Source organism: Cyprinodon variegatus, unplaced genomic scaffold (assembly GCF_000732505.1).
Source record: "Cyprinodon variegatus isolate N-32 unplaced genomic scaffold, C_variegatus-1.0 Scaffold151, whole genome shotgun sequence".
In the NCBI taxonomy this organism is placed as follows: Eukaryota; Metazoa; Chordata; class Actinopteri; order Cyprinodontiformes; family Cyprinodontidae; genus Cyprinodon; species Cyprinodon variegatus.
In genome coordinates, this window is record NW_015150604.1 from 156,178 (window position 1) to 169,145 (window position 12,968).

Here is a 12,968-nt window from a genome sequence, read left to right on the forward strand (position 1 = left end):
AAAGTTATCTATCAAAGAAAAAACCAGCTGATTGCATTGAGTATCGATCGACTATTGTTATCGACTTATAGACTTCATGGTTCAAATCAGTGCAAGTCTGGGTCAACCAGATCTCTTTAAAAGCCTTGATGTGTAATTCTCCATAAATACCATGTATACGCTTATGTTTGCAGCTCTAGAAGGCTGCTTTTTGTTGTAAATACTGTTTCCCTTTAATTACTCACATTTTTTTCTCATCAATTCTTCTCTTCTTTCTCCTAAAACGTTTAAATTTTACTGTAAAAAATCTTTAGATTTATTCTTACAAGAACAGCTTTCCCTTTTTTTTTTTTCCAAAGGAAAGATTTAATCTTTACAAAGTATAGTAGCCACATTCAGTCATATGGCATAAACTAGAATATTTAGAAGAACTCATTTATTCAGTGGGCTTACTTAGTTGACTAAATGAAACACATTCTATAGGTAATTCATACAAACTAATATTTTTATATCCTTGATTCTGTCAGTTAAGATGATTTTCACTTACAGATATTAAAACAGGACACTTAAGAAGAAGAACTTACATTTTGAAAAAGTTTATTACGCAAATGTGAACTTGATGAGAAGCATATTTAATTTCATAAAAATGTGAAAGCTACATCTGTTCTGACATTCCAATATATTTAATAGGACTGTAAATATATACAGTAAATACATACAGTAAATACATATATATATATATATATTATATTATATCATGTTGGCATGGTATGAAACAATGCATTAACAAATGACCACAACATGGAGGATTTTTTTGTACTACAACCAAGCTTCTCTTCCAAAGGTCCCTGGAAGTTCAGATGAAATGCATGGCCTCACAGACTGTTTGAAATTACCACACATTTTAAATAAATTGTAAGGGTCTATAAATAGCTCCTCACCGAGGGTTTCATCAAGATAATGGATTATGTAAATATTAGACCACTTTCTTGTTAATTTTACTCAATGGCACAGCTCAAAGAAAAAAGATTTTGGACAAATTATAACCACAAAAATAGCTTAGGGGAGGTTGATTTGAGAGCTGATATGGTATCCTTTTTCCCTTTTTTTTCTTGATAAAGCCCAAACTCACTTAAGTACATAGATTAACAACCATGGCATTGTCTGACCATTGCTTTCTAGCAATACAAATTTTCTTTTCAGCTTATCTTAGTCACCTCCATCCAAAATGCAAGGTGATTCCTTGCATCACTAGTTTTATTGTCTTGCAAAATTAATGGAGTACTAATGAAATTATATATTTTTTAGCATAATTTCTAAAGCGTATGACATACAACTTTGAGACAGCTGGTTTTACATTTGCATTTTCTGCAACATTTGCTAGGAGGGAGGTCAACCGGTTTACAATATATGTCTGTTTTCTTTGCAGAGTACAACAAGTTGCAACAAAAGCACAAAGATGTCCTGAGGCGCAGGAGTGAGAGCATGCTTTTCTACAACAGTAGGCATGGAGAGAAAATCCTCCTTTCTGAACATTATGTCAACCTCCTGTTAGTAGACGGACACCAGGCCTTAGAGTTTAAGAGACACGAGGTTCTTGCCTTTGGACTAAAGAGATTGTCTCTTCAGCATAAATCAGGGGTGCAAAGAAAAATTGCACCAGCTGAACTGTTTTCGAAACCAAATGGAAAACGTCCAGTTAAAAAAGTGCTGGTGACGGGGGTGGCAGGAATTGGCAAGACAGTCCTGGTGCAAAAAATGCTCTTTGATTTTGGGGGAAACAAGGAACACCTCACATTTGACTTTGTCATTCACATGAGCTTTAGAGATTTAAATCTGATAAACAAACCCACAAACTTCAGAGAGTTAGTCCTTCGTAAGAATAAGCACCTTTCTAAAGAACTAGATCACATCTTTACCAACGATGACCAACTTCTGATTATCCTCGATGGTTTTGATGAGTTTCGACACTACAGAAGCTGCGACACTGATGTATTTGTGACAGAGCCAGAAGAGGATGCAGAGGTGAAAGAGATTTTGGGGAGTTTGTTGCAGGGTGAGCTATTACCCAATGCCTCTGTCATGCTCACAAGCAGGCCTACAGCAATCACCCACATTCCTGTAGGATGCATCGATCGCTATGTGCTTATTGCCGGTTTCACCTTAACCGAAGTGCAAGACTTCTTCCTAAGGTATTTCCAGGATGCTGCTGTGGCTGATCGAATGTTTTCTATGGTATCAGCAAATGAACTAATGCTGACACTTTGTTACATACCAGCATTTTGCTATATAGTGTGCTGCATCCTCAATGAGAGCAAAGACCTTTGTGGGGAAAGCCCAAAGACCATGACGGATATTTATGTGCAGTATCTAGTGGCCTTGCTCCACTCTCATGCTCAACCAAGAACTGATACATGTCCTGAAGACCAAGGACAAGCAAAAATAAAGCAGCTCTCTGAAATTGTTATAAAGCTGGGTCGACTTGCCTATAGAAAGCTAATGGAGCATCAAACTCTGTTCTACGGCAGCGATAAAGATTTGGCTGGGTTAGAGGGATGCAGCCTGGTTAGTACCTTCCTCGATAAGACAGTTGCACAAGAGCCTGGCTGCACTGAAGAGGTTTTCTCCTTTGCCCATCTCACAGTTCAAGAGTTCTTTGCTGCCCTTTACTGTGCTGTGACAGATGAACCGTTACCTGATGCAATTCAGTACAGTGAGAACCAAAACAATGAGCACTTGGATCTATTCAGCCGCTTCCTGTCTGGAATCTTCTCTGACCGGAATTCTAATTTCCTTCTAAGACAAGTAGGGCTATGTTGCCAGGAGGAAAAAGTCCTAATGTATCGTAGGAAGATTATAACTGACCTCACAACGCTCTGTGAGAATGGAGCACATATTTTGAACTGCTTACACTGCCTGTTTGAGCAACAGGACCCTTCGATGGTAACCGAAACCCTCCCAGAATCCCTTAGAGTAAATGTCAGCGATGAAACTCTATCTCAAATGGATCATAATGCCATCAAGTATTTCTTTACCATCACAGAAAATAAAGTACTATCAGAACTGGATCTTACAGGGACTAAAGTGAACGCTGACTCTCTGAGAGATATTCAACCGTTTCTGCATAGATGTCAAAAACTTTGGTGAGTATTATTACCTTTTTTCATGTTCAATTCAAAAACCGCTTGATCTGGTGTTCATCCCCTTTACTTCAGCTTAAACAATGGTCCACAAATGTTGCGTTATTTATTATTAGAGTCATTCTGTGTGTATTTTGTTATCAGCATGATTCCAGCTGTTTTGTGTTTGCGAGAGAACGTTAGTGACCAAACAAGTTATGAAAAGAGTTGCCTTTTAGAACAAAATCTCAAATATTTCACTAAGCATGTTTAAATACATCATCTGAGTATGGTTAAGAGATAGATAGATAGATAGATAGAGATAGATAGCATTTATTGTCACTGAACAGAATTCAACAAAATTTCCATTGCAGCTCCCGTGTAAAGTATGAATTAAACAGAAAACCTTCCTAGTAATGGCAATACACCTGGAACCTTAAAGCTATAGTGGAGGATGTTATTTTTTCTGGGTGAATCGTCAAAATAAGTTGTCCATTTACTGTCAATGATTCTGCTTGTCCCCATTTTCCCTTATAGGTGGTGAGTCTGACATAGTGGAAAAATTGCAAATCTTCTTTTGGAAAGTAAGCCAGTATGAGCTAACCTTGCGCCGCAATCTGGATTGTCGCGAGATCTAGGTTTTCAGTCTCGCAACAAACCCATCTTGAAATACTCCCGCTAAAACTTTCCTCTCGTAACAACCAGCGTGTCGAACCAATGACATGCCAGCAATGTTTTTTGGCGTGGGACATGTAAGAATGACAACAGACAGAAGGGCCTTGCCGAGGCATGACAAACATGCTGGAGGACTCGCTTATTGATAATTGACAATATCTTTTTCTCAAAAAGGAGCAGGATTTGGAAAAAGTTAGATTTATCAGTCTACTCTGTTAGTTGTGAAAACACTCTCACCTGTTATCCTGGCACGAATAGCTGCTACGATTGGCTGAAAGCGTACTGTAGAAGGTGGGTACTAGCTGGCACGTCACCCAATCAGCTGAAAATATTGTACAAAACATCCCTCCTTTTCATGGACAGACTAAATGGCAGACATCCCAGATTGACAATGTAGAACTCAACTCAGATCTAGACAACAATCTGGCTGCTGCCAGGTTATGTATAATTGATGCAAGCAGTAACTTTTAAACAGAGCGTGCACAAGAAGAAATGGGCTAGTCCATGCTCTCGCAAGTGTTTAATAGGCGTTCCCTCTCGTTAGCGGGTACAGGATTGTGCATGTGCTTTTTTTTTTAAAGTGAAGAGGGCGGGTCTTATCATAAATTCAAGAGAATCCTCCACTATACCTTTAAAGTAGATTCTGGTCAAGGAATGTATTGATTGGAGTAGCAGCCAAAAGGCTTATGGTGATTCTGGAAGAACTGCAAAGAGCCACACCTCAGCTGATTTATGCAAATAACGCAACCACTAAAGGTACCCTCTACAAATTAGGCCTCTATGAAATAGCTGAAACAACAACAATGCTGTCATATTTGCAATTTGCCTTGAGCTAGACAGGGAAAAATGCAGACATAAAGAAGATGCTCTTGTGGGATGAGATAGAAACTACTAAAACTACTGAAACTACTAAACTTTTTAGACCACATTACATGTCACTTGTGGTATAAATAATACAATATGGTGAAATACGGTAGTGGCAGCACTTATGAGTGCTTTTTCTTCAGCAGGGTTATGGGTAATGGTAAAAATAGATATAGATAGATAGGATGATGGCAAAACTAAATGGAGGACAATCCTGATAGAAATTATATTACAGGAAAAATAATTAGGTCCGTCTGATGGCTATATTGAATGAAGTGTCCTCAATAAAAATCCAATTACATTTTTTATATTTTTGTTCAAAAAAATATTGTGAATGTATTAGTTATCCTCCATTTCACATGCTCTACTTTGTGTTGCTCTTTTAGAAAAAGTTCCAACAAAATTATTTAATGTTTCTGTTTGAATAAACTAAAGGTGTCAGAAGACCTTAGTAGGCCGCTGTATTTATAATTAGGTCTTAAAATATTCACACTAATGAATCCGCTAATGGAATGTTGTTATCTCAAAGGCTTGGTGAAAACAATTTGGATATGGATGCGGTTCAGGTCATTGCTGATGTGCTGAAGGTCTCGGAACAAATAGCCTACCTTGGGTAAGATTTTGTTCATCTGTTTGGAAGCAGCAAGAGTAGATACTCTTACACATTCAAACCGTAATAATAAAATGAAACGTACTTTTCTGACTCAAGGAATTCATTCATGAGGTCTTATGTGAACAATGTGTCACTCACTCTGTTCCTTTTTAGGCTTGGATGGACAAACATCGGGGACGATGAGCTTGAAGCTCTATGCACTGCCATCCGAGTGCGAAAAAAGGTTAAAGAACTGTGGTAAGGACCAACTTGTGAGGGTGAATAAGCATACCGCTTAGAACATTGTAGAGAAGTGAAAGCAGATTTCAGCGTGAGAAATTCATGCTGCAATCCAAGTCCAAAAACAGGCTGAAGAACTGAGTTAAGGAAGAACTTGTGAGGGTGAATAAGCATACCACGTAAAATGTTGTAGAGAAGTGAAAGCTGATTGTTAACTTGAGAAATAAGCTTGTGGGATGCCTTTCTTTCTCCAACCTCTGTTTTAAAAAAAGAGGAAATACTGAAATTACTCACAGTTGTAATATATTTATTTATGAAAATGAGATGCAGAAGAAACGGAACCAAATGTGCATGTTGATTTTTATACAAGTGCCTTATTTAGCACCTCGGTGCCTTGCAAAAGTACTTCTTATCCCAGAACTATTTTACTGTTTGTCATGACTCAGTTACAAACTTTAAAGTATTTTATTGAAATTTTATGGGATAGACCAGTACAAAATAGAACATAAGTGTTAAGTAGAAGGAAAAGGTATGTGGCTTTCATGGTACAGATACAGTACAAGCATAAAGAATTTTGAAAACTGTGGATTTAGCTAAACAAACTGATTTGTTGCATTTATAATGGTCAATGAAAACAGACACAGTTCAAAAAGTACAATTTTGGAGATGTGCACCAGTGTCTGCGGACGACCTGGTTTCTGACTATAAACCAGTTGTATAAAAAAAAAGAAAAGCTTCACCAAAGGTTCCTAGGTCTGCACTGAATGTTTAAAAAGTGGCACTGGGGGGCTATGCATGGTATCTTGGCAGTGTATGTACTGTAATAGAAAGGGTTTGTTGCATATTTGCAAGAATGGACGTCAAGGGATTAAGGGGATTAAATATAAAACACATCACTTTTTTAAAGTTTTTTATTGATTAAAAAAATGGAAGAAAATTTGCATTACGTGGTACTGGTTAATCATTAAAATAATCAAAATAAAACACAATGAAGTTTGTAGCAGTAACATGTCCAAAATTTAAATATGTGAAAGGATATGAATAACAAAAAATTAATTGCATGTTCCATTAGGCTGGAGGGAAACAGAGTGAGCCACAGAGGATTGCTGTCACTTGCTGATTTGACACCAAATCCACTGCAAACAATTGTGTAAGTTTTAGTTGCGAGGAAATATTTTCTATAATTTACTGAACTCTAAAGCTCATGTTTTTCTATCTCTTCTTCTTGCAGGCTGATATGGAACAACCTGAATGAGACAGAGTCTGCAAGTGTGTGCGGCCAGGATAGTATCGCAGTGAACTTTACAGACGAAGAACTTTGGGAAGAATGGGGAAAATGGGTTTTTAAACGGTGCGAGGTCAGCAGCAATGAAAAGTTACTGGCTGTACTCCATAAAGTTTGCAACATGTCAACTGACTGTCTGGAACTCCAGTGGGCAAAGACCTTTTATAGTCAACTATCGCAGCTCATAAAGAGACGGATAGAGTGCTGCACTGAGGATGATATGTGCAAGAAACTCCAAAGATTTCTTTTGAATCTATGAAGACATAAAAGACATAAAAGAAACGATTATTTTTTTCTGCTGATTGTTTTGTGAGGGTTGCAACAGACAAAATAGATTTATGGGCGAATTTCACACCCACACACCCCCCCCAGAACCCCCCCACCACACCCTCCACCCCTACAAATGTTAAACAACCATTTAACACTAGGTTAGGTTTACATATGAAAGAATTGAATATCCAGACACAAAAATTCACCCTTTTTTTTGTGCTTTTAAAGAAAAACACATCTCTGATAGTAAAGCTGTGTAAAAAAAAAAAAAAAGGCAGGTAACAATCAGGTAATAAAATGCATCATATTTCCCTATGATAAACCAATGTAAATGCCTTTATATAAGCAGGAGGTTTAGCAGTTTGCTGTAGGTTTGTGTTAAAACAGTGCCAAGCTGGAAACAGATTAGCAATGACTTAATGGCACCACCTTCTGGTCCTTTGAATTTTACTCTGACCTTGTTTGCATAGTAAAATATCATAAATTTAAAAACATTCTCCTTTAACATGCATTTCATCACACAAACTGGTCTTGTATAGTGGTTATGACCACAATTTCTCTACAGCAGGGTGAGAGATGATCATTTAGAAAGTAACTACTTTAGGTTGCTAATGTTAAAGAACCTATATGTGTGCAGGGTGGCTCAAAAAGTGAGTACGCCCTATATGCAGCACATAGGGGGCCTCCCTAGCAGGGATGCTAAAGCAACAGTGGGACAATCATTTATAGTCAGCCATTTCTGCATCTAACATCTTTTTTTTTTTATTTATTTTTTTGCATATGAAATGATCAGTAAAAAAAACTACAGGTCACTAAATAAGAATCTCTGCTCCATCACGTCTCCTCCTATCATCCCCCTCCCATGTACACCCACTCCAGTCTGTGCTTCTCTGAGTATGCAGAGTCTAACTTCACCTGATGACAGGTAGCTAACAAAGGAGAGGCAGAAAAAGAGATCTCAGGTGGACAGAAAAAAGCAGGGTAAAGACATTTGACATGGATGAAGAAAACTTTTTAAAGTCATTCAATGAAAGTAGGTAATTTATGTCTCTTGTATTGCAACTGGGAAGACCACATACCCTTTTTTCCAGAGAGAAGCATCAGAGTATGTGGATTTATTGGAAAAATACTGTTTGAAAGTATTTTTGCTTGAGTTCTATTTTGGTTGTTAGTTTTTTTTGTGATTAAGCTAAAACCTATATGGTTTAAAGGTCCAGGATAAGTTGCAACATCAGACTCTGCATTCAGATGCAAATAGTAAAAATTTAGCATTTACAATTACCTGTGAATGGGTTTGACTGTTGAAACACAGCTGTTATTTTACTGTATAAAAATAGGGTTTTGTCTAATCCAAACCATCTATGAGTAACAAATCAAAAAAAAAAAAATGTTGCTTTCTCCCAGGTCTCCCTTAATAATCTGAATTTACAACGAATTCATGATAAACAAAAAAAAAACAAGGAGACGTGTGCTGTTATTTTTTAAGGTAGTAATCAAAAACAAAAAAGTGGCTTACCAAAATGTGGAGTAACACATTATTTATTTATTATTACTCTCATATAACACTAAAAGGTTGCTGCATTGCCACTGATCAGATGCAGTGTCCAGTCAACTTGTTGGAACATAGGCATTATGAACGGATTCGATGCAGGTGGTCAAAATGCTATTATACATCAATATGAGCTGCACAAAAAACCTTAATGCTGGATCAAAACAGATGGCCCGTACGGGGATCGAACCCGCGACCTTGGCGTTATTAGCACCACGCTCTAACCAACTGAGCTAACCGGCCATATTTTGCATGGTAGGACCTACCAGTTAAAAAAAAAAATAAGAAAAGAAAAAATGCTGCGGAAAATAAGGAATTCTCGCAATTGGGGTAAAGTCCTCACAAATATACAAACATTAAAATGAAAGTAACTGAAAAAAAAAACTTGAAGTGTATGGGTAAAATGTTCTTGTATGGTTTGAAATATGTTATTTGATCAGAGCTGCATTAAACTACAGTATATGTTCTCCTTTTTTATGTTAATTTTTTTTATTTTATTTTATGTGACTTAACTGTATTTATTAAATAAACATTTTTTAACAAAATAAAGAATTTTATTTGGACTTTTATTTTGAAATTCTTAATCGGAATCGGTGCTCGTTTTTGTGACGTTACAACTGTGCGCCATGTCTAAAAGATCCCGCTGTGTGTTATTAGTGGAGTTGTAGCCGTTAAAGCATCATTTTATGTGTTTGTAGCCGAAGCCTTACCCTAAACAAGGTGAGTCCTGCCAATGATTGTGATATTTAAATGCGAAATAATTAGTTTAGAGATGGTTTTAAAGCTTGGTTTGTGTTAAATCTGTTAAAAGCCGTGAATCGCCATTCATTACCCTGAAAACTTGCTGCAACTAACAAACAATAGGCCTTACAACCAAGAAGTTACTCATAACTCAAAATTGGACGCACCTGGTTGAAAATCTTTTGGTTTGTGTTGTTCACAAGTTATTAATATAAAAATAAAATAACCGTTGGTGCATGTCTCAGAAGCTTTTTTGTCAGAAATCGCCTTTTCTAGCCTTTTAATATATATACATACATATTGTTTGTATATATATATATATATATATATATATATATATATATACATTATTTTTTATTTTGTGTGTTTTGTTTGTTGACTCATGGAACTACTGTCCCACCTTAAGGAAGATGAACACAGAGCAAGAAGAAGGAGATAATGGAGCAGCTAAACCTGATGACAGCAACAAGGAGACAGAAAAAAAGAAGAGGTCTCGTGTGAAACAGCTGCTCAGCGACATCAAGAGGCAGGTGGAGTTCTGGTTTGGAGACGTCAACCTGCACAAGGACCGCTTCCTGAAAAAGCTCATAGATGAGTCCGACAATGGATGTAAGGATCTAGTATCAAAATTTAAAATGTAAACGTTGAAACTGAGAGCAAGTTAAACCTTGTACCTTTCCTTTCTTTATTTTTGTTACTTTTGCAGATGTTGACATATCTGTGCTGACGAGCTTCAGCCGCATGAAGAAGTTGACGACTGACACCAAGCTGATCGCAAGAGCCATTAAGAATTCATCAGTAGTGCAGGTAACTTCTCCAATTGTTGTTACAGGTCTTTCACTTTGAAGTTTATGGTTTATGTGAGTGACTTAATTCTGTTCTATTTTTTCATATTACAGATTAACCTTGAAGGAACTAAAATAAGGCGACGTCATCCGCTTGGAAACCCACCGAATAATGTTGACAGCCGGACAGTTTATGTGGTAAAACAGTTTATTCCTGTGTGTTAGTTTGAAATAAAATGCATAACTTACATTTATTTATGTTGTTTAGACAGTGAAATTTAAAAGGCTTTCTCAATATTGAGATGTTGGTTCTTTTTATTAATAGTTTATTACACTTCTGATAAGAAAGGGATCCATGATAACGACTCTTCTATTGGTTTTCATTAACTTTTGTTAAACCGGACCTCATTAGATTTGTTTTGTTTCATAGTGGCATGGAAAAGCTTGCTTACCGTTTGAGCATTTTACATTTTGTTACGTTACAAAACATACTTGCTTTTTTTTGTATGTTATCATTATTTACTTTCTTTAGGCAGACAATGCATTTTTTTTTATACAGATCAAATCATTGCATGACCAATTCACCCCATTTTTTGTTTTCACGACTTTCTGACATTACCCAGGATTTTAAAAGCCCTTCGAATGTTTTGACACAATTTTTCCAAGTTAATTTCAGTTTCTCTGCTCCACACTTTTTAGGATAAAAGGTTGTGGTGTTGGAGTGGGAGTTTTGTGTCGCCCCATTGTTGATGGGTATGCATTATGTGCTGAGCAGTGATTATTGCTGTATTCATTCTCCATCCTGAGGATGTTTCATAAAAGTAGTTGTGGATCTGTAAGATGATGTCTTTAGGTGATCTCCTGCGTTTCGCTTGCAGAGCCCTGGGTTTCCATCATAACGTGGGACACATTCCACAAGCCAGTTTCATGTCCCCTGTTGTTTTGGGAACAAAATGGTAGTATAAGGGCTCCTCAGAGGGTTTTTTTTTTTTTGGAGGGGTAGTGCTATTCACTTTCACCTTTTAGAACTGAGGGAACAGAACATAAATTACCTGGATGGAAATAAATAAATCGTGGTATTTGTTTAACTCACTGGCAGATAAAGGAGCTGTATTTGTCTGCTGATACATTTTCCTGAGCTTTTCATCTCTGAAGCTCATCTTTGCTGCTTCTGATTAATGCACAGCTTACCCAGCCTGTTGTTTCACGAGGAAGGTCATGTTGTGATAGAACTAGAGTTGCACATTGTGAAGCAGTCTTTCCGTTTTCCGATGACTGATTGAACAGGACTGCATGGCTGTTTAAAAGCAAGCAAAATGGATTTACAATGTAACCCTGAATTTGATTTATTTTACCTCCAACTGCCTGAATGCTTACTGCTCTTTTATGAGAATTATGGTGTCGTATGAACATTTGATTTCATGTGTTGCACATCCTGAACGAGTACTTTCTAAAAGTAATGGAGTTTGTATTGCGGCTCATGATGATTGCGGAATGTTTTAACATAATTATTTGATTTTGACATTTTATTTCTATACCTTTCCACCTGTCCTACTATGTATCTTCCCCTTTAAGGAACTCTTACCCAAGGACGTGACCCACAGCTGGATTGAAAGAGTTTTCACGAAATGCGGGAATGTGGTTTACGTCAGTATTCCCAGATACAGAAGTACCGGTGACTCAAAAGGGTTCGCCTTCGTCGAGTTTGAGAAAGAGGAACAAGCAGAGAAAGCTATCGAGGTGGGAAATGGAGAATGTTCTACTTATTTTAGTTTGCATTTAAAAAAAACACTCATTAGAGAACATTTACAGAGTCAATGCTAATTTTCAAAGTTGCAGGGGGGGAACACAATACATAGTTGTTCTGTATTATGAGTTGTTCTAGTTTTTTTTAAGAATTCAGCTTTTATTTTTTCTGTAAAATGATTTAGAATTTGTTCCGTAAAAATTAAAAAAATATCCACTGGACTTGGTTTCCAAGACTTGAAGATGTTTTGCCACCTCTACAGGAAGCTTTCTCAATTCAAATGTCTGGATCCGCAGTGAGTTTGAGTCTTATATAGACAAGGCCTCGTATTGCTTGGAAACATGTAATGGTAACCGATGAATGGGTCGTTTAGTTCCATCGTTAGCCTGTAATATCTGAACCTGTCTATGATTCTAGGGGTCGGTCGTTAAAGGGGGGATAGCCATTAAGGGGAGGATTGTCTCTCCGATTTAGAATTTGGAGATGAAATGTTATTTCAATAGACTTTAAAGTTTTTTCTGCAGCTTATTCTGCAATAAGTCATTTTTTACACAATCTGGTGCCAGAATGCCAATTACTCTCTGTTTATACCATTTATAGTCCATACATAAATAGTTTCTTTGCACATGTAATTAAATATTTATACTATTTCTCTATGCAAACTAAATTCAGTTTCTTTGTACCTTTGACAGTGTAATGACAATAAAGTTGAATTCTATTCTATTCTAATTAACCGTAATGTAAAGGGCTGTTTATACTCTCCGCAGCAGTGTGTTGCAGTGAGCTAGTCTCAGATATTTTTGATTTATGCCCAATATTGAAACATGGTCTACGCTATGTTATTCCACGCTACAATGCAAGAGGGACAATCAGGAACTAGCTGTGGGTCTAGATACGGCCGAGGCGGTGAGGAAGTGGGGGCAAGTTTGTTCAACAGCGGATGGACATGAGGGCGAAAAAGAGCGGGGGTCCAGGTGGAAAAATGGTCCCAGCGTTCTCGCGCCCCTCGCTCTTCTAGCTGGTCCAACTTCACGACGCGTTTCCCACAATGGCGGCGATACAAGCAAAACAAGCCTTTAAGGTACCAAACAGGAAATATGCATAGTGTAGAGCGGATGTAGA

General features: G+C 37.2%; 2 protein-coding genes and 1 non-coding gene across 4 annotated transcripts in view; 2 read left to right on the plus strand and 1 right to left on the minus strand.

Moving 5' to 3' along the window:
• Window positions 1-7,101, plus strand: part of LOC107086397 (NACHT, LRR and PYD domains-containing protein 12-like) — an 8,542-nt gene extending 1,441 nt beyond the window's left edge. The window contains exons 2-6 of the mRNA XM_015377300.1: window positions 1,409-3,122; window positions 5,167-5,250; window positions 5,404-5,487; window positions 6,542-6,619; window positions 6,701-7,101. Coding sequence (XP_015232786.1) covers window positions 1,409-3,122; window positions 5,167-5,250; window positions 5,404-5,487; window positions 6,542-6,619; window positions 6,701-7,013 — 2,273 coding nt within the window. The 3' untranslated portion in view covers window positions 7,014-7,101. The remainder of the gene's footprint in view (window positions 1-1,408; window positions 3,123-5,166; window positions 5,251-5,403; window positions 5,488-6,541; window positions 6,620-6,700) is intronic.
• A 1,641-nt stretch (window positions 7,102-8,742) lies between these two features.
• On the minus strand, window positions 8,743-8,816 carry trnai-aau. The gene has a single exon. It is a non-coding gene; the product is annotated as a tRNA-Ile (tRNA).
• A 364-nt stretch (window positions 8,817-9,180) lies between these two features.
• larp7 (La ribonucleoprotein domain family member 7) overlaps window positions 9,181-12,968 on the plus strand; it is a 12,406-nt gene continuing 8,618 nt past the window's right edge. The window contains exons 1-5 of one of the 2 annotated variants that reach the window (XM_015377297.1): window positions 9,181-9,293; window positions 9,721-9,923; window positions 10,021-10,121; window positions 10,214-10,297; window positions 11,675-11,839. In XM_015377297.1, the coding sequence (XP_015232783.1) occupies window positions 9,725-9,923; window positions 10,021-10,121; window positions 10,214-10,297; window positions 11,675-11,839 (549 nt within the window). In that variant the 5' untranslated portion in view covers window positions 9,181-9,293; window positions 9,721-9,724. The remainder of the gene's footprint in view (window positions 9,294-9,720; window positions 9,924-10,020; window positions 10,122-10,213; window positions 10,298-11,674; window positions 11,840-12,968) is intronic. The other variant, XM_015377298.1, reaches the window with a different exon arrangement.